A 27,378-nucleotide genomic window follows, 5' to 3' on the forward strand; every position below is an offset into this window, starting at 1 on the left:
CCTTTCTATGAATGTGGTTTTTGTTCCACAGGCTGCAGGATTGTTATTCTTCTTGCTTCTGCTGTCTGCCCTCTGGTGGATGAGGCTATCTAAGAGGCAAGCTTCCTGATTGGAGGGACTTGTTGTAGATAGAGCTAGGTGTTTCTCTGCTGGGCAGAGCTCAGTAAAACTTTAATCCACTTGTGTGCTGATTGATGGCACTGGGTTCCCTCCCTGTTTGTTGTTTCACCTGAGGCAACCCAGCACTGGAGCCTACAGGCTGTTTTGGGGGCTAATGGTGGACTCTGTGAGGACTCACGCCACAGAGTACCTCCCAGAATTTCTGCTGCCAGTGTCGTTGTCCTCACGGTGAGACACAGCCAACCCCTGCCTCTGCTGGAGACCCTCCAACACTAGCAGGTAAGTCTGGTTCTGTCTCCTATGGGGGTCACTGCTCCTTCCCCTGGGTCCTGATGCACACACTACTTTGTGTGTTCCCTCCAAGAATGGAGTCTCTGTTTCCCCCAGTCCTGTCGAAGTCCTGCAATCAAATCCAGCTAGCCTTCAAAGTCTTATTTTCTAGGAATTCCTCCTCCCTTTTGCCAGACCCCCAGGTTGGGAAGCCTGAAGTGGGGCTCAGAACCTTCACTCCAGTGGGTGGACTTCTGTGGTATAAGTTTTCTCCAGTTTGTGAGTCACCCACTCAGCAGTTATGGGATTTGATTTTATTGTGATTGTGCCCCTCCTACCATCTCACTGTGATTCTCCTTTGTCTTTGGATGTGGTGTATCTTCTTTGGTGAGTTCCAGTGTCTTCCTGTCTATGATTGTTCAGCAGGTGGTTTTGATTCCGCTGCTTTCGCAAGAGGGAGTGAGAGCATGTCCTTCTACTCTGCCATCTTGAACCAATCTAAATACCCTTCTTGATGGCACCTAAAAGGTGAATGAGTCCCCAGTTCTGACTCTTCACAGAAGATTCCTGGCAGTGGGGCACCAAAGAACCATAAATGTTATGTTATTGCCTTCTCTCTTTATTTTCATTGAAATTTCATTGAGATAATTGTAGATTCACATGCAATTGTAAGAAATAATACAGAGAGACTCCATATATTTTTACCCAGTTTCCCCCAATGGTAGCATCTTACAAAATAGAGTACAATATCACATCCAGGACATTGACATTGGTGCAATCCACCTACAGTATTCTGCTTTCCTCAGTTTTACTTGTACTCATTTGTGTGTGGGTGCATGTGTGTTTTAAGTTCTATTATATTAAGCTGTATAAGATGCATAAGTATATCATGTTAATGCAAGAATAATTGCATTAATTATATTAAGATCTCTACAGTGTTGTCCCCTGTGTAAATCTGCATATCTCCCACCACAGTCAAGATACAAAACAGTTCCAACATCATGAGGATCCTCTGTGTTGCCTGTTATGACAAATATTTCTTTCCCACATCACTCCCCATTTTTAACCCCTGGCAACTTCTAATCTTTTCTAAAATTTCTAAATTTAAAAAAAATTGTCATTTCAAGAATGTCGTATAAATGGAATACATTCAATATGAAACCTTTGAGACTGGCTTTTTTTTTTTTTTTTTTTTTTTACTCAGCATGATTCCCTGCAGATTTATCCAAGTTTTTGCATGTATCAATAGTTTGATCTTTTTTATTGTTGAGTAGTATCCCATGGTAGAAGTATACCAGACACCTAAGTCTTTTGTTTTATTTGGAGTGATTATAAATGGTATTATGTTTTAAATTTTAGTTTCCCTATGATTATTATTAGTATATAGAAATACAGTTGATTTTGGGGTGTTGATCTTGTATACTGCAAACTTACTGAACTCACTTATTAGTTCTAGAAGATTTTGTAGATTTCTTGAGTTTGCTACATAAACAATCATGTCCTCTGCAGTTTGGCCTAGTTTTATGTCTTCCTTCCCTATCTGTGTGCCTTTTATTTCTTTTTCTTGCTTTATCACAGTGGCTGGAACATCTAGTACTATGTTGTACAGCAATGGTTCAAGCATCCTTACTTTTTCCCCAGTCTTAAGAGGAGAGCATTCAGTCCTGGCTATGGGTTCTTTGCAGATGATCTTGATCAAGTTGAGGTAATTCCCCTCCATTTCTAACTCATGGCTTTTATTGTGAGTGGGTGTTACATTTTTTTATCAAATGATTTTTCTGTGTTCATCAATATGATCACATAATTTTTCTTCTTTAACTTGTTGATATATTGAGTTACATTTATTTTTGATTCTCAAATGAGAAGTGACTTTGGACAGGTGAAGAAGGGAGTACACTATGTAAGACTTTGAAAATGAAGCCAAGGTGTTTAGATGTGAATCTATTGCACACCATTTTCCACAGTATGTTCTGATACGTATGCTAATAGAGGATACATAAAGATGTAATTTCACAGTCAAACTAGTTTGAGAAACAGTGGTTTAAACTAAATTCAGTAGGCTTCTTCATTCCTGATTTTCTCAGAACCTTTAATATGCTGCATTGAATGATATCTGTATTTCCAAAAGGGGATTAAAGAGTGTAAAGTTTCCAAATCCAGTTTATCCACAAAATCCACATTTTCCATAATGTCTATGATAATTGGAAGATGCACTTTGGGAAACATTGCCATATGAAATAATTTTTTCTAATGAAAATTTCTGACCTGGGGAGTACCATAGAAGAAAGGCAGTGTGCTGCAGTGGCTCACACATGGAACTTCAGGAATGTTTCCTACCTGCTGAAAGCCCACTTCATTATCTGTTGAGTGGGGAAAAAACATGACTCCATGGGGGGGCAGTAGGATGTTGAGGTAAAGAGTGTGTACTCTACAGTCAAACATCTGAGTCCAAATCCTGGTTTTGCTACCTAAAAGGTGTGGGGAACATTGGGAAAGTTACTTAATCACTCTGTGCCTGTTTCCTCACATGTAATGTAAGAATAGTAACAATTCTTACTTTCTAAGATTTTTTAAAGTTTTAATGAATAAAACATGTAAAGCCTTAGAGAAGTGTCAGGCAACTGGTAACCATTTAATAGTCATTACCTGTGCTGTTTATAGTTGAAGGGTTAAGTGAGATGATCAGAAAAATAGCTATCAATTTTATTACTCAGAAAGTAGTTATTAGGAAAGTAGATCCAAGGGCAGTTGTAGGATGAGTTAGAAGCAAGTGAATCTATGCTCCCATGTTGGATGCTTTGAGGACTAGGCCGGTGAGAGCACAGATGTAGAGGTTGCTTTTTTAAATACTTTCTTTAACTCTGTAGCATTTGGTGATTGAATATGAGGGGTTGAAAAAGATGACCCAAAGGTGACACCAGTTTTCAGCCTCGGCATTAGGGAAATGGATATTGTACCCCCCATGAATGAAGCGTGTCCCGGGTATTAACCTGTCAGCCAGATAATTTTAGCATTCTCATTAAAAAATAATAGATATTTTAATTTCTGGTTTTAATAAATGCAGGAAACTAAAGAGTTTCAGCCTGTTTATGCTAAACTATGAAATCTGATCCATGTTGGTAAAGGAACAATTTGATTACATAGCTCTACTACAAGGAAAATTATGCCCGTGATGCAACTTTGAACTTTGAGGACATCTCAGCTTTTTATTTAGAGCACTGAAGTGGCAGAATGGTTCCTCAGAGGAAATTAAGAGAGAGAAAGGCATGCTGGTGCTCAGAATAGCAGAGAAGATTGAAATAAATGGGAAACGTGGTAAAATGACTGAAAATAAGCCAAATATATAAGATAAAGTTAGATCATAGTTATTGTTTATTGAACACCTGCTACATACTGGCCATCGCTTTTGGATTGGGGATACAGTTAGTTACAACTGCCGAGGCCTACCTGGAACTGTCCTGCTTTTAACACTGAAATCCCATGTCGTGGGAAACTGCTTGGCCTCAGGCAAACCAGGACAGTGGGTCACACTCAGCACAGCAGTGAACAAGGCAGTCTTTGCACTCAAGGAACTCACATTCAAGTTGGGGGATCCAGAGACAGACGCAAAGCAGATAAAAATAAGACAAAAGGCACAGTTTTATATATAGTGCAGCATCAGGTTAGAAGGAATGTAAACTATTTATATATTGGTTCATCTATTCATTTTGAAAAAGGAGCTGGCTCCTTCTATATCTAGTGTGGGAAAGAGAGGGTCACCACAGGTCATAATTTGACTTTCAGAAGGATCACTGCTTACCCCCTCAGAGTGGATACACATGAAGTGGGTAGGCTCCCATTGCCCTGAGGGAAGGAAATAGAAGGACTGTTTTTCTGTCTGACCCAGCTTGCCTTTCACAGGACCTGGTGGAAACTTTTCAAAGAGGCCACATGCACCGGGGAGAGGAGGATGGAGACTCTGGCCCTGCCTCCTTGAGAGCCAGCAGTGTTAGAAGCTTTATGATGGATAAGGGTAATCCTGATTGAGGGCTGGGTAGAAAAGACACCATAGCCTCCCAAGGTGACCAGGAGCTGACCAGGAATGAAGATGGGCTGGACCCAGCACCAGGACCCAGGTGGTCTTTGTTACTGCTGTATAAGTGGAGACCAACTATCCTGATTTGTCCAGGACTGAAGGGTTTCCTTGCTCATGGGACTTCAAACCCACAGCTATCTGAGGTGGCTTTTAAGATGACCTATTATCCAAACCAAGACACTTTTGAGAATGAAATGGGAGGCTGTTAATAAACACACCAGTTCAACCAGGTGAATGTTGGAGCCATTCTGGGGAGCTCCAGAGAGAGATGGGACCCTATCTACATTAGACTACATTTATTCTGGATTCAAATTACAGGAAGATGTGGGGCCTTGTGTAGCTGAGGCAGCAAACTTTCCCTTATCTAGTTACCCTGCCATGGTGACAGGCTATGGGGACAATGACCTTGGTGTAATTTTTAACCAAACAGCTCAAATATAAGCTCCATTACTCGACTGCAGACAAAACTGTCCTCAGGGCACCAGCAAAGCAGAGGAACAACTATGACAACAAAAATAAAAATTCAGAAATTTGCGATAACAATATCTATCAAGGACCTAATTTAAGTATGTATATGGTTTTTTAAATTGAGGTGTAGGTGATGTACAATATTACATAAGTTTCAGGTGTACAAGGTAGTAATCCACAATTTTTAAAGACTATATTCCATTTACAGTTGTTATGAAATATTGGCTATATTACCCATGTTGTACAATATATTGTTGTAGCTTATTTATTTTATACATACTAGTTTGTAACTCTTAATCCCCTACCCCTATCTTGCCCCTTCCTCCTTTCCTCTCCCCACTGGTAGTCATTAGTTTGTTTTCTGTTTCTTTTTTGTTACATTCACTAGTTTGTTTTATTTTTTACATTCCACATATAAGTGATAATCATACAGTATTTGTCTTTCTCTGACTTATTTCACTTAACATAATATCCTTCAAGTCCATCCATGTTGTTGCAAATGGAAATATTTCATTCCTTTTTATGGCTGAGTAGTATTATAGTGTATTTATTTATACTACATCTTCTTTATCCATTCATCTTTTGATGGACACTTAGGTTGCTTCCATATGTTGGCAATTGTAAATAATGCTGCCACAAACACTGGGGTGCATGTATCTTTTTGAATGAAGGTTTTGGGGGTTTGTTTTTGAATACCAAGGAGTGGAATTGCTGGGTCATATAGCAATTCTATTTTTAGTTTTTTGAGAAACCTCCCTACTGTTTTCCACAGTGGCTGCACCAATCTACATTCCCACCAACAGTGTGCAAGGGTTCCCTTTTTTCCACATCCTTGCCAACCTTTGTTATTTATGTTCTTTTCATGATGGCCATTCTGACAGGTGTGAGGTAACATCTCATTGTGGTTTTGATTTGCATTTCCCTGATGATTAGCAATGTTGAGCATTGTATTCTTTGGAGAAACATCTATTCAAGTCTTCTGCCCATTTTTTAAAATTCAGGTTGTTTGTTTTCTTGAGTTATATAAACTGTTTATATATGCTGGATATTAATCCCTTATTGGTCATATCATTAGCAAATATTTTCTCCTAGTCTGTAGATTGTCTTTTCTTTTTGTGGATGGTTTCCTTTGCTGTACAAAAGCTTTTAAGTCTAATTAGGTCCCATTTGTTTATTTTGCTTTTATTTCCTTTGCTTTAGGAGACAGATCCCCAAAAATATTGCTACAATTTATATCAAAGAGTGTTCTGCATATGTTTTCCTCATATATTTAGGTCTTTAATCCATTTTTAGTTTATTTTTGTGTATGGTGTTCTAATTTCATTCTTTTACATGTAGCTATTCAGATTTCCCAGCACCACTTATTGAAGAGACTGTCTCTTCTCCATTGAATATTCTTGTCTCCTTGTCGTAGATTAAATGACCATAAGTGCATGGGTTTATTTCTGGGTTCTCTATTCTGTTCCATTGAGCTATGTGTCTGTTTCTGTGCCAGTATCATACTGTTTTGATTACTGTAGCTTTAGTAGTATACTGTAGTATAGTCTGAAGTCAGGGAGTGTAATACCTCCAGCTCTATTCTTCTTTCTCAAGATTGTTTTGGCTATTTGGGGTCTTTTGTGTTTCTATACAAATTGTAGGATTATTTCTTCTTGTTCTGAGAAAAATACGCTTGGTATTTTTTTTTTAATTTATTTTTTTTGGCGGTACATGCGCCTCTCACTGTTGTGGCCTCTCCCGTTGCGGAGCACAGGCTCCGGACGCACAGGCTCAGCGGCCATGGCTCACAGGCCCAGCTGCTCCGCAGCATGTGGGATCTTCCTGGACCGGGACACGAACCCATGTCCCCTGCATCGGCAGGCGGACTCTCAACCGCTGCGCCACCAGGGAAGCCCTATGCTTAGTATTTTGATATGGATTAGATTGAATCTGTAGATTTCCTTGAATAGTATGGTCATTTTAACAATATTATTATTCCAATCCACAAACACAGTATATCTTTCTATCTGTTTGTGACATCTTCAATTTCTTTCATCAGGGTCTTATCATTTTCTGAGTACAAATATTTTACCTCCTTAGGTAGGTTTATTCCTAGGTAATTTATTCTTTTCTATGCGATTGTAAATGGGTTTGTTTTCTTAATTTCTCTTTCTGATAGTTCATTATTAGTGTATAGAAATGCAACATATTTCTGTATATTAATTTTGTATCCTAGCACATGTATGTTTAGTGCTGTTTTGGAAAGTAAAAAATTTCTTTAAAGTACCTGGGATGCAGCAGTATTGAGAGTATAAGAGGCCGAATAAAATATTCAGAGCTTTGTCTGAAATTCCCCATCTGGGTGGAGGGCACTTGGCTGGGATAACATGAGGGTGGGGTTTGCCAGCCTGGGTGCTCCCCTGGGGCTGGCAGGGTCTTTGCTGTCATCAAAGTCCTGGGAGCTGGAGGCCCCACGGCTAGTCCAAGATGGATCAGGATTTGAACATAAGTCTCTTTGCAAAGCCCATACTCTTGTTTATAGGGGAGTAACTCTCACTCTCTCTCACTGACTAACCATAATGCAGGGGGAGTGTTATCACATAGCAGCAGCACAGAGTAATGTGGGATGCAGAGGAGAAAGGAATGAGCTCTGTCAGGGGATGGCTGCAGAGAAGAGATAGTGAATATCTGCCAGTCCCCATCCGTCCATGGACAGTGGCTGTCTGCTGCTTCCTGGGGTCTTTAGAACCAATTCCCAAAGAAGAACTTAGTACTTACCCGGGCCTGATACTCAGGGCAGGAGTCCTGAAAATGTGTGTGCAAGTATTTATTTCCTTGAAACCTTGAGACCATCAGGAGAGGGAAGGTTGATAAACAGAGGAGGAAGAAGAAGACAGTGGCCAGTGGAGTCCTGGGTGCTGCCTGCTGGGCCCAGCAATGCCACACCAGGTGAGGAGAGAGTGAGGGCTCCCAGTCTGGGTAGAACTTTTCAGAATGGCTCATTTGCTGTCTTATTTTTATGAGTGGACGTGTGTTGAAAAAAGTTCTTCACTTGGTATATTACAGACATTTTGCACGGCTAAATATAGATCTGCATAACCATTAAAGAGCTGCAGAGCATCCCAGCCTATGGACTTAGCACAATTAATTGAGCCAGTCCACTAGAGAAAGGCATGCAGATTGTTTCCTGTTTTCATTAATAGAAATAATGCTGTAATAAACATTTCCATTTTAAACACAGATCTTTGCTCAATTTATTATTCTTTAAGATAACTATCTTGTGGTGACCGTGCTGGGTCAGAGGATACAATAAGTCGTATCTCAACTCTTCTGCATAGAAAATGTGTACCTGTGTGCATTTGCACTCACAGCATATGGCATTTGTGTTTCCATCTGCTCTTGTTAACAGTGGTCACTATCATTCTTTTCATTTGTATATTTACATATTTGACATGCAAAAATTAATTTGTCATTGTTTTCATTTTTATTTATTCATTCATTTCATTTATTACAACTGGTGAGATCAAATAGCTTTTTACATTTTTCTATCTGTAGTGCTTCTTATGTGAATTGATGTTTAGCATCCATTGCCTGTTTTCTATTGGGACGTTTGTGGGATTTCTTTCTGTCATTGATATTTAAGTACTTTGCACTTAGAAAATACTGTACTTCTATGTCATCCCTCTCCCGACTGTCCTGCCTTTTGCTTTGTTAGTGTGTGATATTTGTCACGCCAGAGTTTTAAGTTTTTATGTAGGAAAAGCGGTCACATTTTCCCTGGCTTTGGCATTTTATATGTGTATATATATATATATATATATATACACACACACATATATATATGCACATCTTAAAATGTGTACCTTAATATATTTATATATATACATATTCTGTGTGTATTTAATCTCAAAACCAAAAATCCATCTCTACCCTCAAGCTTATAAAATATATTCTCCCCTTGTTTAGAATATTTTTCTTTTTCAAATTATTAATACCTTTGAAATGTGTGCTGCTGTGACAGTTGAGTGTAGTGATCAGGGTCCTTAGTTGTACCTTTCCAAAGTACTTCTGTCTAAGGTGAGAAGGAAGCAACTTGAAGGGACAGGGGACGCGCAGCAGGTCACAGAACGAATGGGTGTGAGTTGGGGGGCACCGGCTCCGTGCCACTAGGCCGGCCACAGTTCCCCCAGGGCCACCCCCGCAGGCCTGCGAAGACACCCCTGCAGCCGGCACAGGCCCTGCCGCCACTCCACGGGGACACCCAGCTCCCCTGCTGCTGGCAGAGCCTGTGTGCTGCTGTCTTGGGCATTGGTAGGGCCGCAGCCCTGCTGCCGTCTGGCCAGAATGGGCCCTGGGGCCCTGCTGATCCCCTACTTTGAATCCTCAAGCTTTGGATTTGGATTCCGATGGAATAAATGTGTTGGCAAGAGTCTAGGTCCCCCACCCAGGCACTAGCTGTGCGGGCCCTCTGGTGGGCGTGAGGAGGTCCTGCTGCCCAGGGGGTGGATGCCGACTGCAGCTTTTCCCAATAGGCAGTCACTTTCACTAACACCCTACAGTAGACAACGAGTTCTTTCCCTGCTGTGCTGAAGTGTCACTGTTGTCATATGCTGAACATCGGTAATTCTGTTTTTTAAACCCAAATTAATTCTGGGTTTATTACAAAGAGGCTGACAACCTGACTTGCAGAGCCACCGTTCACTGTCTACTCATTTCTGAAAAAACGTTTTCCATGAGACCTAATTACACTTTATTTGATGCAATTTAATTACGGGAAAACATTTTACACGTATGTGAAACATCTACCCAATCCTGACCGGCTAGAGCATTGGGTGACACAGGAGTTTAGATGTTAGTGTTGAAAAGATGGTAAACCATTCCCATAAGACAAAGAAAGCCCTTTTAGTGAAGTAAGAGAGTATTTCCTGTCTCACAGTTGCTCAGAGCATCTTCTTCTCCTCCAGGAGGCCTCTTCCCTTTGCTCAGCCATATTCTGGATATTATTCCTCAGTGAGGTTGACTGACTTCTTGCATGAGCCGAGCTTCCGCCACAGATCTGGTTACTTCTTTCACTAACTCACTCTTTAGCCAGAGGGAACTCTGATGAAAAAGTTTTGTATTGGTTTCCTGCATGGTTTGTTGCTTATTATTATTTCAAGCCTGATTGTATCAGAATGGCAATGCCTGTGCAGATAGTCTTGCTGTTACGAAGGAACGGAGCAGATCCCCCTCTGGTCCCAGCAGAGGTGCATTTGTTTTGAAATCTTTGAAGGGATCCTGGTTTCCATTCAGAGCTGCTCTCTGGGCTGCATGAGATCAGTAAACCACCTTCATTTTTTAGGTAAGCAGCACCTTTAAGCCCAAACTATTAGGTGGGTCTGGAGTGAAGGAAGGGAGTGAGCAAAGATGTAAGACAGGAAAAAACAGCAGAGTTCAAGTGTATCTGGCCTCGTAAGTCGGTAAGAAGTTAGATATTCTTTTGAGGATGGTGAGGCCTTGAAGAGAGTGACACAAGTCAAGCAGGTGTTGTAGGAAGCTTCCTCTGTCCCACAATTAAGTGCTCAAAAGATATTTGTGTGGTGCAAGGCAGCACTTCAAGGTCTTTTGATGCTTTCAGGCATACACAGTGTGCAGAAGAGGCCAGCCCGAGTGTGTGACCTGTCGTTCAGTGTTTGGGGCAGGTTAGCCCCCAGCAAGTGGCTTCTCTTCTGTCAGATGCCATGTTTTCTCCCCAGTATTTCCACGAATTGCATGAACTCAACTTCAGCCACAGCCCTTCATGGTGGTTTAACCTCCATTCCCTAGTACATCAAAAGGATGAGTAAAACTAACTCTGCTGTCCTCTGGAACAACCTAGAAACTATTTCATGTCTGGGACAAAGAAGCTGATAGACTTGCGGGGACAGTTCTTACGAAACCACCAACTTTGTGTGCTTTTTGTGTCAGAGAATCAGAGAGTCAGAAAACAACACCGTATCTAGGAGGTAGGATTCAAATGCCCTGAGATATGGGCAGAGATAAGCTTCCTGCACTTCAGAGACTTCTGACTCTGAAGTGCTTTGATTGGCAGGAAAGCAGATGGGGAAGAAAAGGCAAAGTAACCAATTTCAAGTTTTTTGTGTGTAGTTTCAGTTCAGAGTTAGAACATTCACAGTGAAAGTATATCCTTTCAGACTGTAGAAGCTTAGGTGGGGCAAAGAGAAGGACAGAAGTATATCTGAGTTGGGAATGAGTCTGAGAAGCTAAAACGGTAAAGATGCTTCCAGAAGCAGGGACACTTCTTGACTGGTTTTAATCCTCCTTTAGTGAAATATTAGTGATTTACTTCAGCTCCAACCTGAGGGAGCTCTGGTGGAGAGGGCATAGGACGAACGCCCCCAGCTGCTCCCAAGATGCAAACTAGGGGATGAGCACAGCCGGGGAGATGGCCTTGACCAAAAGGGGGTGAGGCCAAGAGGCCATGGTAAACAGGAAGCCCTTAACCAAGACACATACCGGGAAAGAAGAGTCAGAGCGAGCAGGGCGCTCACATCTCAAGGTCAGTAACCTTCTAGAAAAAAGACTGGGTGTGACCACGTTCACACTTTTAAAATTATTAGTGGGCAGGGAGTCGGGCTGTGGATACAGGAGGATGACCAGTAGGGAAAGCAGGAGGAGAGCTGCGGGGAAAAGCTTTAATTAATTCGCAGAATGGTTGATCTCTGTGAACCTGTACGTTTACTGATGGGCATAGTATAGTAAAAGGGTGTTGCATAAAGTCCTTTTTCTCAGTCTGTTCCTGGGAAAATCTGGTAGTTTGGGTCTTGAGAATAAGAAAATTTAGCTCTTTTACCAGTGTCGGGCTATCAGGCTTAAACTACCTTCCTTCAAGTAAGCCTGAGCAGGGATGAACTTCAATAATAAAGGTTCGCTCTCCAGGTATAAATAACCCTAAGCAAGGGCTGGTGAACTTTTCTGCAAAGGGCCAGAAAGTTAATACTTGTGGCTCTGCAGGCCACGCGGTCCCTGCTGCAGCTACTCATAGTGGCACGGAAACAGCCACTGTCTACGTAGACACGTAGACAGACGGGCATGTCTGAGTTCCAGCCAAACTATTTCCAGCAATGGGACAGTGGGCTGGCTGTTTCCGGAGGATCCCCCTGAGGCTGAACTAAAATCTCTGCTTTGAATGGAAGTAAGTTGTTATGGCCCCTCAGCGGCAGTGGAACCTGTCCTGGGGGCAGGTCTGTGACTCGCCACAGGCCCTGGTTGGAAAGATTCTCTTAAGAAGATGCTGTGAGGCAGGGAGTGGAAACCTGGACCACCTGTACCCCCTGGAAGCAGGAGCCTCTGAGCAGCCCAGACCTCCCAGCCACGGGCACCATCAGGTCTGCCTCTAAAAACAAGGGAGGGGACTAAGGACCACACAGCTGTGACCCTGCCAGCCCAGCGGCTTGTTCTCAGGGCTTAGCCCAGGTTTTCTCTTTCACAGGCCTCGGCTCCCCAGCATGTGGACAGTTGTCCAAGCTGGGGAGGAAAGATGTGGGAGCAGGAATGGGCTCCCAGACACAGCAGGAGTCTCAGCGCGGGCTGGGGAATGCTGGCTTGGGGAACCAAGTGGAGACTAGGATCCTCCGAGTTTCAGAAAGGGCCCCGGCATCCGGGAAAGCAGAACATCTCACAGAGGGCAGAGCAGTGCGTCTGAGGAGGTGGGGAAGGTCTGCAAGGACAGCCAGCAGAGGAAGCAACAGGTCTGAAGAGGGGCACCCAGCCCAGGCCACCTAGGGGCACCCAACCCAGATGAACTTGTGAGCAAAGTCACTTCTGAGGTTTGCTGAGACGTATTAACAGTAGAGAAATCCAGGAATATCTTGATTAATGTCATCCTTGAGGATGAAGCTCTTTTATACAGACAGCTCTAATAGAAGAAAAACCTTGAGCCAAAATCCCTTCATAAATCATGCAAAAAATGTCTGCCTACACAACAAAAATAGCTCCGGGCCAGTCTCTGTTTGCCTTTGGTTAGACGTTGATAAATAGGGCTCATCCTTAGCAAAGTTGTAACAGCTGAACTTTATCTTCAGTCCAGTGTCTTTCTGCACCTTTCGTTCACATCCGAGACCTCTAGGTCCTTTGAGTTTAGACATATCAGAATGCAAGTGCCCTTCTGCTTTCTTCATCCTTTAGCTACGCTGACTTCGGTGCCTTGCGAATGAAGGGGTTACTACTAGTTATTATCAATGAGCACCTGTTTTCCAGTAATCCTCCCACATTCCTGAGTCCTTACTCCCAGTGCGGGGGGCAGGCATTCACTGAGGGTCTTTCTGTCTTTCTGACGTGAAATATAATTTCCTTGACTCTGATTGGATCTACTCAGTCCACGCTTGGCTTCTCCACCTCCAGCCCCCGAATTAGTCATAGTTGTCAGTGAATAGCTCAGATTTGTCATAGTATCCCGGTGGTGTGGGAGAAATGGATGCCCAAACCAAAACAGGTTTTTGTTAGGAGTGAGGAGAGGGAAATGGGTGATGCTCAGCTCTCTTTCTAAGAATTTAAATCAGGTCATGTAATTCTGGTGCCTAAAAGCCGCCAACAGCTTCCACTTGCTCTTAGAATTGTATCAGAAAATCTTCATCCTATCTATCTACACAGTCTAATCTCTTGTCATTGTCTGTCCCCATCTCCTCTCAATGGCTCCAGCTACAATGATTTTTAAAAACAAGTTCCTCCTAGAGCTGTTATTGTTTATGCCATAGACACATGTCCCAGGAATCGTGCTTGGTGCTGGAGTGACAGATGTAAGCAAGATGTCAAGTTTCGGGGCTTCCCTGGTGGTGCAGTGGTTGAGAGTCTGCCTGCCGATGCAGGGGACACGGGTTCATGCCCCGGTCCGGGAAGATCCCACATGCCGCGGAGCGGCTGGGCCCGTGAGCCATGGCCGCTGAGCCTGCGCGTCCGGAGCCTGTGCTCCGCAACGGGAGAGGCCACAGCAGTGAGAGGCCCGCGTACCGCAAAAAAAAAAAAAAAAAAAAAAAAAAGATGTCAAGTTTAAACTCCCTTATGGATGTCATTCAAGACAATTTCAAACAAGACCCAATTTCATTTTTGTCCCCTCCCACCCACTAGATGGTAATCACATCATTTCCTGAAAATGCCCCGTGTTTTGCACCTTTATCTCCTCTTCTTATTTGTCTACTTGGAATGTCTCATTCAGGTTGGAAGGCCCAGGATGTGGTACACTTGCCTTTTTTTTTTTTTTTTTACAAAATGTTCCCCAAATCTGTTAGAATGAATTGTTCCTCTCTGGGATGTTGTAAAACTTGATCAAAGAAATGATCTAGTTTTATTATAATGAATTGCTCCTTTAATCTATCTGACCCAATACGTTATGCATGACTAGAGGGCAGAGACTGTGTCTTTCTCATGCTTGTGTCTCCAGGACCTAAGCAGGGTACCTGGTAGAGCTCAGTAAAATTTTCATCAAATTGCTTCATTAAATTACTTACAAGACAGAGATGAGAGTTACTTCATCTGACTATATCACAGAGCTGTTATAGGCACAGATAATATAGATGTGAAAGGTTTTGGAAAATAGAATGTTCTGTAACCATAAGGCAGCACTATATGTTATTATATGGACACATTATAATTTTGTTCTGATTATCATTACATTTTTTATTTCATATTTGATTTCATGTTTCCTGAGAAAGTTCCCACATTAGATACTGATGTTAAGGAGAAGACACCTGCTGGTGAACTTTGGGATGGAATCACATAGGCTCAGAGTCAGCATCAGGCAAAGTTGTCTTTAGTGGTGCCTGCCCCCGCTTTTCTCAATTTTTACCCTCTTTTATTTTGAACCTCTCATCAGGGGTCAGATGCATTCTTACGTTGTTGCCTCTTGTTACAGAGGCAATAATATATTTTTATGCTGACGTGGTTATACGTTCCCAGCAAGTTCTTAGGCAACTGAACTGTTATTTTATAAGAGAGGGAAGGGAGCAATGACGTACCTACTAAGATTATATAAGACAGAACAATGGGGGAAATTAGGTGAAGGGTACACAGATCCTCTCTGCAGTATTTCTGCAAATTCCTGTGACTGTACAATTATTTCAAAATAAAAAGTTTTAAAAAATCAACGATAATTGTGGATTTGTATATTCCCTGAGCCACGATACTTTGGAATCTGGAGGGCCTTCAGCGGTCCCTTCATCACTCCCTAAGCAAATGCCTGAGGTCAGCGAAGAGGCAGAGGGGACAGGAAGGCCATGCCCCATGGGCCGTCCATGCTGGTGGAGCTGCAGGCCCCTTCCTGTGCCCTGTAGACTCTGCCCCAATCTCACATTCTCAGTGCAGACTTCCCAGCCCTCCTATCCATGGGGGAACACTACCACGCCATCCCGGTCCTGCTTTGTTTTTCTTCATGCACTTACCACTTAACTCTATTTTGTCCTTCTCTATTTTATTTTCTGCCTCCTCCCACTAGAATGTAAGTTCCATTATGGCAAGGATATATTTTTTTAATTAATTGCTGTATCCTCATCACCTAGAGCAGAGTTGGGCCCAGAGCAGGCACTCAGAGAATGTTTGTTCGAATGAATGAATCTTTGTAGAAAATGAAAGCTTGAAAATAAGCTATTTCCCCGGGAGAGAAGTAACTCAAATCTGCCCATCTTTGTACGAGAGCAAACCTGACTTTGAAGCTAAGACCTTTTTCCTGTGTTCATACTTCAGATAAAGAAGACACTGCTGATAGGATCTGAGAGGAAGGAAACAGTGCATCGTGCTGGGGCTCTCAATGTGACATTATAAATTGTCTTTCTGTAGACTGGCCTCCCAAACAGGTTCCAGAGATGGATTACCTTACTTTCCTCTTGGCTATTCTTTATGTATACAAAGGTAAAGATAATGTCTTCATTTAAAGAATTTACTCCTTTTTTAGTCTTATAGTGTGACATGTTCAGAATTTATAATGCCCTTAGTTGGTTTAGATAATTTCTCGCTTGTTCAGAAAAGCTACAAGTTGTAAATACCAATTATTAGCAGTGGAAACCTTTTTAGACTAAGGTAGAAACTGTTAGCCTCAATTTTACTATCTTGCTAGGTCTAGAGTAAGCTTCAGATGTCTGTTTGGTGTTTCAATCATCAGGTCTAATTGAATTCACATGATCACATGATGGTGTGTCTTTCAGCTGGATGTGAACAGATATTTTGGGACACAACTGTTAAACTTGCTAAGAATATGGCCCTAGAATGTGTGTATCCATCAAAGGACACTTTAACCCAGATGGAGTGGTTCAAGATCAAGACACTGGAGAGAGAGTCCATAGCCATTTTCAACCCTACTTACCGTGTGATCATAAGAGAGCCGTACGTTGATAGGGTTTACTTTTCAAATTCAACCACGGCCTCTAACGATATGACCTTGTCCTTCCATAATGCCTCTGAGGTGGACATTGGCTTCTATTCCTGCTTTCTTCATACTTTCCCACGTGGAACCTGGGAAAAGGTGATACAGGTGGTTCCATCAGGTAAGTGAAATTTTTATTTACCTTTTTACCCATCTACAATATTTGTTTCTGTAAAGACCAAGTAGAAACTGTGAAATGCTTTATCATATTTTTGTGCCATTTTCCAATTCCATTTCTAGATTCTATATTATTGTTTCAAAGAAATAATACTGTAAATCAGTTCCATTTTTCTTAATGTGCTATCATTTCTGAATAGAAGAAGCATCTCATGAATTCGAATGTCATGGGAGAAAGCACAGGTTTTATCTTGTCTTAATGAGAACTTGAACCTAGATTAAGCTGATGTTGGCAATGTTTGGGTTCAGAGGTCAGACACCTCCTGTGATGTAGTCTCATTTCCTTTTGCTTCCAACCCTGCTTGTTCAGAGTCCTTTCTGTAACACCAAATCTGGGCTTATTAGTGAATCCTAGGCAGAGTTCAAGCACTGACTCTGTTTTTAGCTTCATCCAAGTTTCACTAGAGAAGATGCTTCAGAAATTGCAAGCTGTCATCTCAGAAAGAATCGAATGATCTCTTGAAGTATTTCCTGCCATGTCTACCAGTGATTGTAGTTTGAAGCTTAGTTACTCCTACAAGTAATAGCCACATGGATTGGGTGTGGTATGTTGGAAAAACTTGGGTTTTATAGCCTTTACTTCCTTTATAACCTTATATTAGCTGCTCAGTCCCTCTTAATCTCAGGTTCCTGAATAGTAAATTGAGTTAATAATACCATTCTCTTTGTTGAATGGTTTAGAGATCATATATGTAAGGAACTTGGCCCATGGTAGTCGGGGAATGGTAGGTATTATTATTACTGTCACTGTTATTATTTCCTAGGCTTTTGATACAAAATGACTAGTGATGAAATTTTTAGTTGTCAGAGATAATCTAGGGAAGGAAATAATTTGGGACTGTGTGTTTCTTGTCTGATGTCCCTCAAATTATATCCCAAATAGACATCCAGCAGAGCACATCATATACCACCTGATATAGTGCTTTCTTTTTAAGAAATCCGTATTATAAAAGAACAATTTAAAGTACTATATAAGGAATATCTAATGGTCAGGAAGTAAGAAAAATTCCCATGTGTTGGTTTTCCCTTTCTGTTTAGGTGTAGCTAAGCTCAATAATAATTCTGTGTATATGGGTGAGGCTTACAGAGTGTCAATTAGCAAAATCTCTTTAGTTAAATACTTACTTATTACAGACTCCATTTTGCCACGCAAGATCTCATTTGCTGTTGTGTGCAGCCACCTGTTAAATGCTGTTTGCAAGTCTTCAGTGTATAGTCCACTCTGATTAGCCATGCAAGTGACGGAGAGGATAGGAAGGGTCTTAGGGGTGAGCTGTTTGACACATGGCCTGAGCCACCATGGCCAGAAATACATGCCCTTCCCCGCCCTGCCTCGTGTGGTGAGCTTTTGTAGTTTGGATCCCAAATCAGGTTATTCCGATTTCCGTAAAGAACAACCAACTGAAAACAGGTACACCTGAAACTAACACAACATTGTAAATCAACTATACTCCAATAAAATTAAAATATTAAAAAAACAAAAATGTCCATCAACAGAGGAATGGCTAAAGAAGATATTGTACATATATACATATATACACTAATATGTACAAGATAGATAACTAATAAGAACCTGCTGTATAGCACAAGGAACTGCACTGTACAGTAGAAACTAACAAAACATTGTAAAACAACTATACCCCAATTAAAAAAAAAAGAAGGAAAAAAAGAAAACAGGTAGAATGGTGGTTACCAGGGTGGGGAGGTGGGGAACGGGGGAGATAGATGTTGGTCAGAGTACACAGTTGAAGTTATGCGGGATGAACAAGTCTAGAGACCCAACGTACAGCATGAAGACATTAATGATAGTTAATATCGTTGTCTTGAACACTGGAAATTTGCTAAGAGAGTAGATTTCAGGTGCTCTTATCACCAAAAAATGGTAACTATATGGGGAGAAGATGTGTAAATTAGCTTGACTATAGTAATCATTCCACATATCATTTTGTTGTATATGCCCTAAACATATGCAATTTTTATTAAAAGCAAAACAAAACAAAAACAGGTAGCTTGACCTCTTGTGAAGGTTTAGGATAGAGGGTAGCACTAAATTATTGAGAACTAAATTATGGTCGCCACACCAAAGTAGGATTTTTAGCATCATGTATGAATGATTTTGGCAATATTTTCTTAATTTTATCATCCAGATTTATTTCTCCTCTTATTATTTTGAGGACAGGAAAAGGGAGATCTCTGCCTCATGGGGCTTTTTCAAAAACAGTGGTGAGATTTTCAGTCAGTCACCAAGAAAGGGGCGGCCAACTCTCCATCTAGTTCAGATTAGAATCTGATGGTATTCAACATATTTTGCTGTTGTTTTTGATCATTTATATTTTTAAAGAATAGATTGCATTAACCAGCCAGTGAGAGTATTTCATTCACTTTTGAGATTTGGAGAGCTTCATATTTTTTTAAAACTAAGAATGATAGTGAATTTATAAAATATAGTAGCTGTATTTACATTAAATATACTTAACCTTAAATATACTAAATTAACCTTCAATATACTTAACTTCTTCCATGTGTGCTTTATCAACAACATATTAGGATCTACAAATATCACATGCTTGTATAACATAAAGGGGGAGTTGATGATCTATCTAACAGTGAAAGATTGGACTTGGAATCCGGAAATCTTAATCTGTATAATAGATCGTTAAGATCTTCAAAAAGGTGAAGGAATTGAGCCACATGCTCTCTAAATATACTGATTTCTCCTGTTCACTGAAAGCTGATGATGTGTGAGGAACTTGATCAGTACCTTACCCAGGTCTTCTCGTTTAACGCCCCCTGCACACTTGACTGTGGACGTAACCTTGATTTTCGAGTGAGAACACTGAAGGGAAGTAAGGTCCAGTGATCTGCTCAAGTTCTCAGACTTCGTTTGTGTCCACTGGATAGAGCTGCAATTACAGGATGGAAAGTGCCGGCTTGGGGGGCATAGGAGCCGGCGGGGCCCTTGAACGAGGAGACATCCATCATTGCTTGTCCTTTTGGCCTCCCTCCCCCTTGAGCTTTCAGCCCAGAGTTGAAGAGCAAATTGGATGTCTTATTCTGGATAAATGATATTGTTAATGCAAAATTATGTTAAAACATGAGTTACCTTCAGAACAGGCATTTCTTAATCAGTAACTGATTTAGAGCATGTAATGGCAAGAGTGGCTGCATTTATTTCATTGCCTCATGGAAAAATAGCTGAGGCAACTCGAGAGGTGACATTTCAAAGGCAGCCCTTTCATGGCAGAGTTTGCGGTGGAAGTGGGGTTGTGGAGAAGATTACCGTAACCCATGTGTCTCTGGCTTTACTAGTCACTTATGGCAAATGTAGTTATATTTATGGAAATGTCCCCCCAAATGTATGATGCACCCCCAAGACTCTGCTCGCTAACTCTGATTAGGTGCCTACTGTGTGTGAAGTAAATGCCTGTCCTCTCGTTTAATGCTTGTGAAACACCAGGCGGGAGATGAGCGTGCTCACATTATATAGCTGAGGAAACTGAAGTTCAGGGTCATTAACCAACTGAAGGTTGCTGAGCTGCTGAGCCGCGGCACCAGGATGACACCAGCTGGTGTTTCCAAAGAGCCAGAAATGAGAGGGAGGGGAGCTTGACACCAGCAGGGTGAATGTGAACAATTAAAAAAAAAAAAATGAAGTAGAGTTGCTGTGCAGTATTATATAAGTTACGGGTGTACAATGTGGCGATTCACAATTTTTAAAGCTTATACTCCATTTATGGTCATTATTGAATATTGGCTATATTCCCCGTGTTGTACAATATATCCTTGTAGCTTATTTAATACATAATAGTTTGTACCAGGAATTTTTTAGCATCGAGAGACGGGTGTGAGGGAAGAAGAGAAAAGGGCGTCTCCAGGGGTACTGGAGGTGTGGAGAAGGCATGAGGAAGTTGGTTCACGCAGGGGACAGAGACTGGATGGTGTGCCTGGAGCACGGAGCTCCAGGAGGGGTAGGTCTCACCCGGGCTCCGGGGCCCCTCACTGCCTGAGAGGCAGCCTTGAGGGTGAGGAAGAAACTGTGACAGTGGGACCCTCTCTCTGCTCTTACAGCAGAGGTGCTCTGGGGCCCCAAGTAAGGTTTTATACAGTAGATCCTATGTTTAAAAAAGAAGTCGAAGCCCATGGGGCAAGAGAATGTCGGAGAAGAACTTGGAAAGGTGGGACGGCCCAATGTTGCTGAGCCCAGTGGGGTTGGAACTTGACCCTGCAGTGTAGACTGTGGGAAGTCTCTGAATGTCTCAGACACATAATGACCACTTTTTTTCACCACCTAGAAGATTAAACTAGTTGCATCCTTACAGAAGGGGAAGAGTTTAAGGGGCAGGGTGAACAGCTATTATTTTATGGATTGGAACACTTACCCACTGCTAGTAGGAGTGTAAGTTGATGGATCTACTGTATTATTGGTATTGGTAATATTCAGAGTTCTCCAGAGAAACAGAACCAATAGGATGTGTCTGTGTATAGAAAGACATCTATCATGAGGAATTGGCTTATGTGATCATGGAGACTGCAGTGTGGGCCAGCAGGCTGCAGACCCAGGAAAACCAGTGATGGTGTAGGTGCAGGCGGAAAGGAGGCCAGGGAGGCCAGTCTTTTTGTTGTATTCAGACCTTCAGCTGATTGGATGAGGCCCACCCACCTTATGTAGGCCAGTCTGCTTACTCAAAATTCACCATTTTAAATGTTAATCTTATACCAAACCACCCTCCAAATTAATACCTAAAATTAACCATCACATCTATTTTGGAAAATGACACTGCATTCGCTAGCTAAAGAACCCCATTCCTAAGACCTAATCATTCTCTCTATTGTATATTCTGGGGATTGCCCACATGTAGGAGAAATGCCTGAGAATGTTTAAGGCAGCAGGTCACCGTGACAGCCAACAAATGAATGACTGACCGCGAGGCTCATCAACAGGGATGAATTTGGGGGACATTGTGTGAAAGAAAAAAGCAAGTTTCAAAACAACACATAGGGGATGATTCCTTTCCTTTAAAGTTTAGAGACATGCAACTAAACAATATGCTATTTATAGATACAAACGTGTGGTAAAACTAAGGAAAGCAGATCTCCGCAGCACAGGCAGGAAGGAGATAGAACCAGGAGGGAATACAAGGGTCTTCCAAGTTCACAATCAGGTGTTTTTCTTATACAGGTGTTTTATTTCCCATCTGTCTTAAAAATGTTTTATGAAACTTCTCTCAAATCTGTTAAATTTCTAAGAAAAACAGTGAAGAAGGATACAGTTGCAATTTTGAGCAGTTCACAGGTAATTATCTAAGTTAAGGGTAAGATCTTCATTCTGATTTGGCTTGGAGGTCTGGAGGAGGGAAAACAAGGATTCCAAATTTTTGTGATTCAGGGACTGAAAAATGATGGTTTCACTTAAAAAGATGGGAAATTAAGAGACCGGTTTGGCTTGGAAGAGAGTAAATAAGTTCAGTTTCAGATGCATTGAGTTGTAAGGTAGCCTTTGACCAGCTCACGGCTGATATTATGGAATGACAAACGATAATGAAGTTCAGGACTGAAAATACCAATGATGATCACCCAGCACACGTGAAGAAGATGGTTAACTAAGAAAGTACTTGTACATGGGACAGAAGCTGAGGCCGTGGCATTGAAGGATGGTCACATCGAAGTGGGGGGAGCATTCGTGTTAAAGACTGGAGAGGGCATAGCGAGGGGAGGGAGGGAAGAAGCGGGGGAGACTCGAGATGCAGGACGGATGCGTAACTGATGTAGGAGCCAGATGGGTTTCCTCCTAGCTCATGTGTACAGGAGAGGGTTAGATGGTCCCCTCCACACATTCTGGTGCTCTGTGTTGCTGTATCACATAGATTTCTCACTCTGTGATCTTCCACACTCCAACCCCCTCAACTCAACTTTGACACGGGATGTTCCTCACTGTCTCCTTTTTAAGGTTTCATTCTTTCCTGGATGGGATGGGGCTCCCTGTGTGTCATCCATGCTCGGTCTTAGATGGGTCTTATCTCTATTCCCGTCAACGTCAGTATTTGCTTTTCTCTTGCCAGTTACTTTTTTTTTTCTAATGTTGGGGTGATCTCAGGATTTAAATTTTATTTAAATCTGGAAATGGGGGAGTGGCCCAGATCTGGCTGTAGAAATGGGTGTGCTGATTTGTGGGACCGAATTCACTTATCCATTAATTCACTCATCCAGTCTTATTGAGAACCTACTATATTCAAGATAATGTCTGTGGTGGGGAAGCTAGAAAGACATGATCTTAGCTCTAAACAGAATGCAGAGCTTTAGGGGAGATAAAAGTTGTATATCACAAATTATAATGTAAAGCAAAGAGTAAGTGCTATTGTAGTTCAGAGGATAGAATTTACTTTCAACCGGGAAACTCAGGATAGATTCCCTGAAAGGGGGGAATTTGAAGTTTACCTTGAAGGAGGTAAGTCAGAATATTTGGACCTGGAGTTGGGCGGAGTAGCATTCAGGAGACTTGCTTTAAATATTATCTAAGAACTAGATAACTTTGGCTCTGCTTTAACATGCTGTGCAAGCCAACACACAGGATTGATCAGCAATGAATGCAGTTTATTCGGGTTTAAAATTCATGGCTTGGTTTATTTCAACATGTTGACTAAATGCTTCAAAAGGCATAGGAATCCAGATGGGTTATGCAATTATATTCTGCAACGTATCTTGAGAATATTTTCATACTCTCATTTCAGCTTGTGTGTTATCTATCCCAAATTCAGAAGGAAAGAAGAAAACTGCACTACCTTATATATTAGTGAAAGGTGCAAAAAGATGGAGGGGAAGCCTTTGTCTAAAAGCCTTCTTTGCCTGTCAGTGGAAATTCCAAACAGGGCTAAGAGGCCGTGTCAAAAGAGTCTTTCTTACTCTCCTGTTACATGGGTCACCAATACATACCAGCATGTTTCGTCCCTGCTGGATTCTTTCAGCTTTGCCCGTCAGATGCTTCTCTTTTGCTTTGAGGTTGTGTTTGTTTTTTGGGTTTTTTGTGTTTTTTTTTGCGGTACGTGGGCCTCTCACTGTTGTGGCCTCTCCCGTTGTGGAGCACAGGCTCCGGACGCGCAGGCTCAGCGGCCATGGCTCACGGGCCCAGCCGCTCTGCGGCATGTGGGATCTTCCCGGACCGGGGCAGGAACCCGTGTCCCCTGCGTCGGCAGGCGGACTCTCAACCACTGCGCCACCAGGGAAGCCCTGTTTGTTTGTTTTTAAGTGAGGTAGAAGAATAAGAAAAAAATTCTTTCATATCTACTGTTTGAAGAATTAATAAATAATTATTAATAGATAACAATAGGTAATGTTAATAAATAATAAACTCTCTTAAGGTCCATTCTTACAAGCTTAGAAATAAGTCATGAAAGTTTCCCCATCTGTATAACTGTGTTATACACATACATATATGAGAATAAAAAAGGGTTCTGTGAAATGTTACATTTCAGCAGTTTTTCATTTAAGGAAGAGAAAAGATATTAAGTAGTATCAATAAGAAATAGCCAACTGATGAAAACAAAAACAATTTTTTTTTTTTTTTTTTTGCGGTACGCGGGCCTCTCACTGTTGTGGCCTCTCCCGTTGCGGAGCACAGGCTCCGGACGCGCAGGCTCAGCGGCCATGGCTCATGGGCCCAGCCGCTCCGCGGCATGTGGGATCTTCCCGGACTGGGGCACGAACCCGTGTCCCCTGCATCGGCAGGTGGACTCTCAACCACTGCGCCACCAGGGAAGCCCCAAAAACATTTTAAAGGCTGAGAAGTCTCACTCCTTAATTAAATAAAATAGTACATAGAGAAGGCAAATGATAAAGAGCATTTTAAGACTCGTGGAAAGCAAGGTTATGGTCGCTGCACTTCTTAAGGGTGAAATTTATGGGAATCTGAAAGTGGACTAGTTACCAGAACCCGGGCCAAGGTTGTTTTTATTGACTTGCTTTCCGTTTGCTAAGCCAGGGAGGAGATGCATGAGAGCACATATCACCACGAGATTCAGTGCTCAGGCTTTGGGGTAAAGCTCTGTAATCAAAGATCAGAAAGGGAGACATAAAAAACAGCTCTGAAACAAGGCAATACTGGATTGATATACAAAATTAGATTCAACAGTTGAATGGCAGGTAAAGTTTAACGTACAGGAACAAATACCCATTTGGGTTTGGTGAGAATAGTTTTTTCTGCTTGTCCACCTGAGGGCACAGGCCTGCGTCCGCTGTGCTACCTCCATGCCCTGCAAGGCCGCCCAGGCTTTCCCACTTCTCGGCCGGGTCAACATCCAGAAGAGGACATTTTCCCTAGACCTGTTGGGAAATCCACTCAGGCGGTCCAGAGCAGGGGAGGCACCTGGCTGTGATCTTTGCCTGTGGTGGTTTTGTTTACTTCCACAAGCCCTACCCTTCCTTGAGCAGCTATTGTTATTTCCAAGCGTAAGGGTGGCTTTGGCTCGAGTTTGAACTACAGCTGAAGCAGGAGCCCCGGCTCCCCTGTGGCCCTCGGAGATGGTCTACGTGCAGCGGAGACACACAGTTCTTGGGTTTTCCTCCTCCAGCCCTCAGTGATCAAGACAACACTTGTGACCACAAGTGTTCTATCACTGGTGACCACAAGCCCCCTCTCCCCAGCACGCGGGCGGCTGCCAACCGCGGGCTCTGGAACATGCTTCCTCTGCAGAGTGGGTGCTGCTGGCCTGTGGTGTGAGTGCAGGGTGGGGATCATGGCTTTGTGAGTAAGAGCCCCTCCGGGTAATCGGAACCTGCTGGGCCCACGCACACTGAGACCCTCCCCTGGACCGTCTCGGCTTCTAGATTCTTTTAAAAACAATTCCTCTCATCAAAGGTTGAGAACAGCCCGATGGAGCTGTGTTCACCACATCTTCTCTCAGAAACTTCTCGTAGGATTAGGGGGAGGCGTCAGGGACCTTCAAAGAGACCTTACGGGGATGTGCATCCTGACAGATCACAGTCCTGATGGAGGGTAAAATGATAAAAAATTTTGTGAGTTAAAAATGCTGGATTTGGGAAATTTAAAAACGGAGAAGCGAAAGGAAAATAAATAACTGAAGAAAGAAGGAAAAAGGTCAAGCTCTCAGGACCAGAAGCTTAGGGCTGTGAAGCCCACTTTGTCTTTGAGCCAATGCTGTCCAGGGGCAGCTGGTTTAGCGTTTATAGAAAGAACACTTGTCTCTAAGCTCTGCTCTTGGTTGCTGGTTTTTGTTTTTGTTTGGTTTTTATAGGGAGTAGAGGTTGCAAACAGGATAGCTTTTCTGTTCCTTCGAGAACATTTCTGAAGACATTTAAGATTTTGAAACCGTTAAGAATTTTAAGACTATCAAGCCCATCCTTCAGGGATCAATGAGAAATCATTCCCCTGCGCACCATCTCTCCTACTTACTCCACAATAGTTTTAATTAAATAACTCAGCTGATGGGGCTTCTGGCACTTCCCTTGAGAGATTACTCACAATCCAATAAATCTCAATGTGAGAAAATTTTCCCTGACTTAAGCTATTTAACCAACCTACATTAAAAAAAAAAAAAAGTCTTCTGCATAATCTGCCCAGAGAGAAAGACCTATGTTCTGTAGAAGATTGATATAGAAAGCTTTCTAAGGATGGAGATGTGAGATGCAATATTCACATTTAATAGCACTGTAAATAGCTATACACGTCATACCTGCTGGGTTTAGTAGGGCCAATAAGGATGATGTCTGGGCATGCATTCTGTGAGCATTTATGTGCATTTATTAATGCACATTTATGTGCATTTAACTAGCAGAATACTTAAGAAACTTAATATTCTCATTTCAGCAAATTACCCCTTAAGAACATATTTGTTCCATTTCTTGGCAGGCTACATGAAATCCTATATGCTACCAGCACTGACGTTTCCAGAACAGCTTACTGAAGGTGTATGCATATGTTTAGGATATTTCCTTCTTGACATATAAAGAACCCAAAACTTCAGAAAATTTTAAGTCATCCACCTAATTCATTCCACTAATGGAGAGAGGACATTTATTTCTCTTTACAAACTGGGTGCTACAGTTGAAAGTATGTATACCATTTTTCATTTGAGAAACAGCCAGGGAATTCAATACTTGTCTCTGAGGCAGAGCTCAGTAACATTAGTGTATGTCCCCAAATGAGACCATTTTGTGTCCCATTAGCTTGTGGCACCACAATTCTCAAATTATGTCCCTGTTATCTTTTAAAAAGCATAGTTGCTCATTTAAATCAGTCAGTAAATATAAATAAAGAGTATTTATTGAGCATAGGACTTGTTACTTCTTCCTCTTATTTTCCTTAAATCCTACAAATGGTTCCTAAAAGAATGAACATTTAATAAGATGGAAACATTTCCAATTACTGGTATTGTGTTTCTTTGAGCTGACAGTGTTTGAACTTTTATTCTTAACACAGTCTGACTATTACGTTTTCAGTGAAAATAGCAGAACTGAACCAAAGAGCAAATTATTATACCTTATTGTTCAAATGACACTTGGAGATGTTCTAGTCTTTTATTGGATGAATGTTGATAACAGTAATCTAAAGAATTGTAAGCCCTTTCTAAATACATTGAATAGACATTTACAGTTTGCTATGAGGAGAAGAAGAAATGAGTAAGAAGGTCACTGTTTTTGAGACGTTTATAATCTAAGAGGGGAGGTACGTACTATATATTATGTAAACATGAGGACTGAGTAACCGTGATGTACAGTGGAACTTGATAAGTAGCATAGAACAATGTCTGGGGAGTTGAGAATGGCAGAGGTTACTTCTGGTTTGGGGGACGTTGAAAGGTGCCTGCACCAGGCTGGAAATCTAGGTATGATTCCAGAAAAAAAATGCTTCATGGAAAAAATCCCATGAAAGGGAAATGCTCTT

The 27,378-nt window shown here is 41.9% G+C and overlaps 2 protein-coding genes across 5 annotated transcripts in view; both read left to right on the forward strand.

The window, feature by feature from the left end:
- Positions 1-15,710, forward strand: part of RTTN (rotatin) — a 179,715-nt gene extending 164,005 nt beyond the window's left edge. The window contains exons 49-50 of one of the 4 annotated variants that reach the window (XR_013831188.1): positions 1,969-2,095; positions 15,629-15,710. The gene's annotated coding sequence lies outside the window, so the exon portion shown is untranslated. Of the gene's footprint in view, positions 1-1,968; positions 2,203-15,628 lie in introns of those variants that run through there. The other 3 variants (XR_013831189.1, XM_079941820.1, XM_079941819.1) reach the window with 3 other exon arrangements.
- CD226 (CD226 molecule) overlaps positions 15,664-27,378 on the forward strand; it is an 86,173-nt gene continuing 74,458 nt past the window's right edge. Inside the window, exons 1-2 of the mRNA XM_079941826.1 lie at positions 15,664-15,793; positions 16,087-16,425. Of these exons, the coding sequence (XP_079797952.1) occupies positions 15,748-15,793; positions 16,087-16,425 (385 nt within the window). The 5' untranslated portion in view covers positions 15,664-15,747. The remainder of the gene's footprint in view (positions 15,794-16,086; positions 16,426-27,378) is intronic.

The sequence above is a fragment of the Stenella coeruleoalba genome (genome assembly GCF_951394435.1).
Source record: "Stenella coeruleoalba genome assembly, chromosome: 14".
Classification (NCBI taxonomy): Eukaryota; Metazoa; Chordata; class Mammalia; order Artiodactyla; family Delphinidae; genus Stenella; species Stenella coeruleoalba.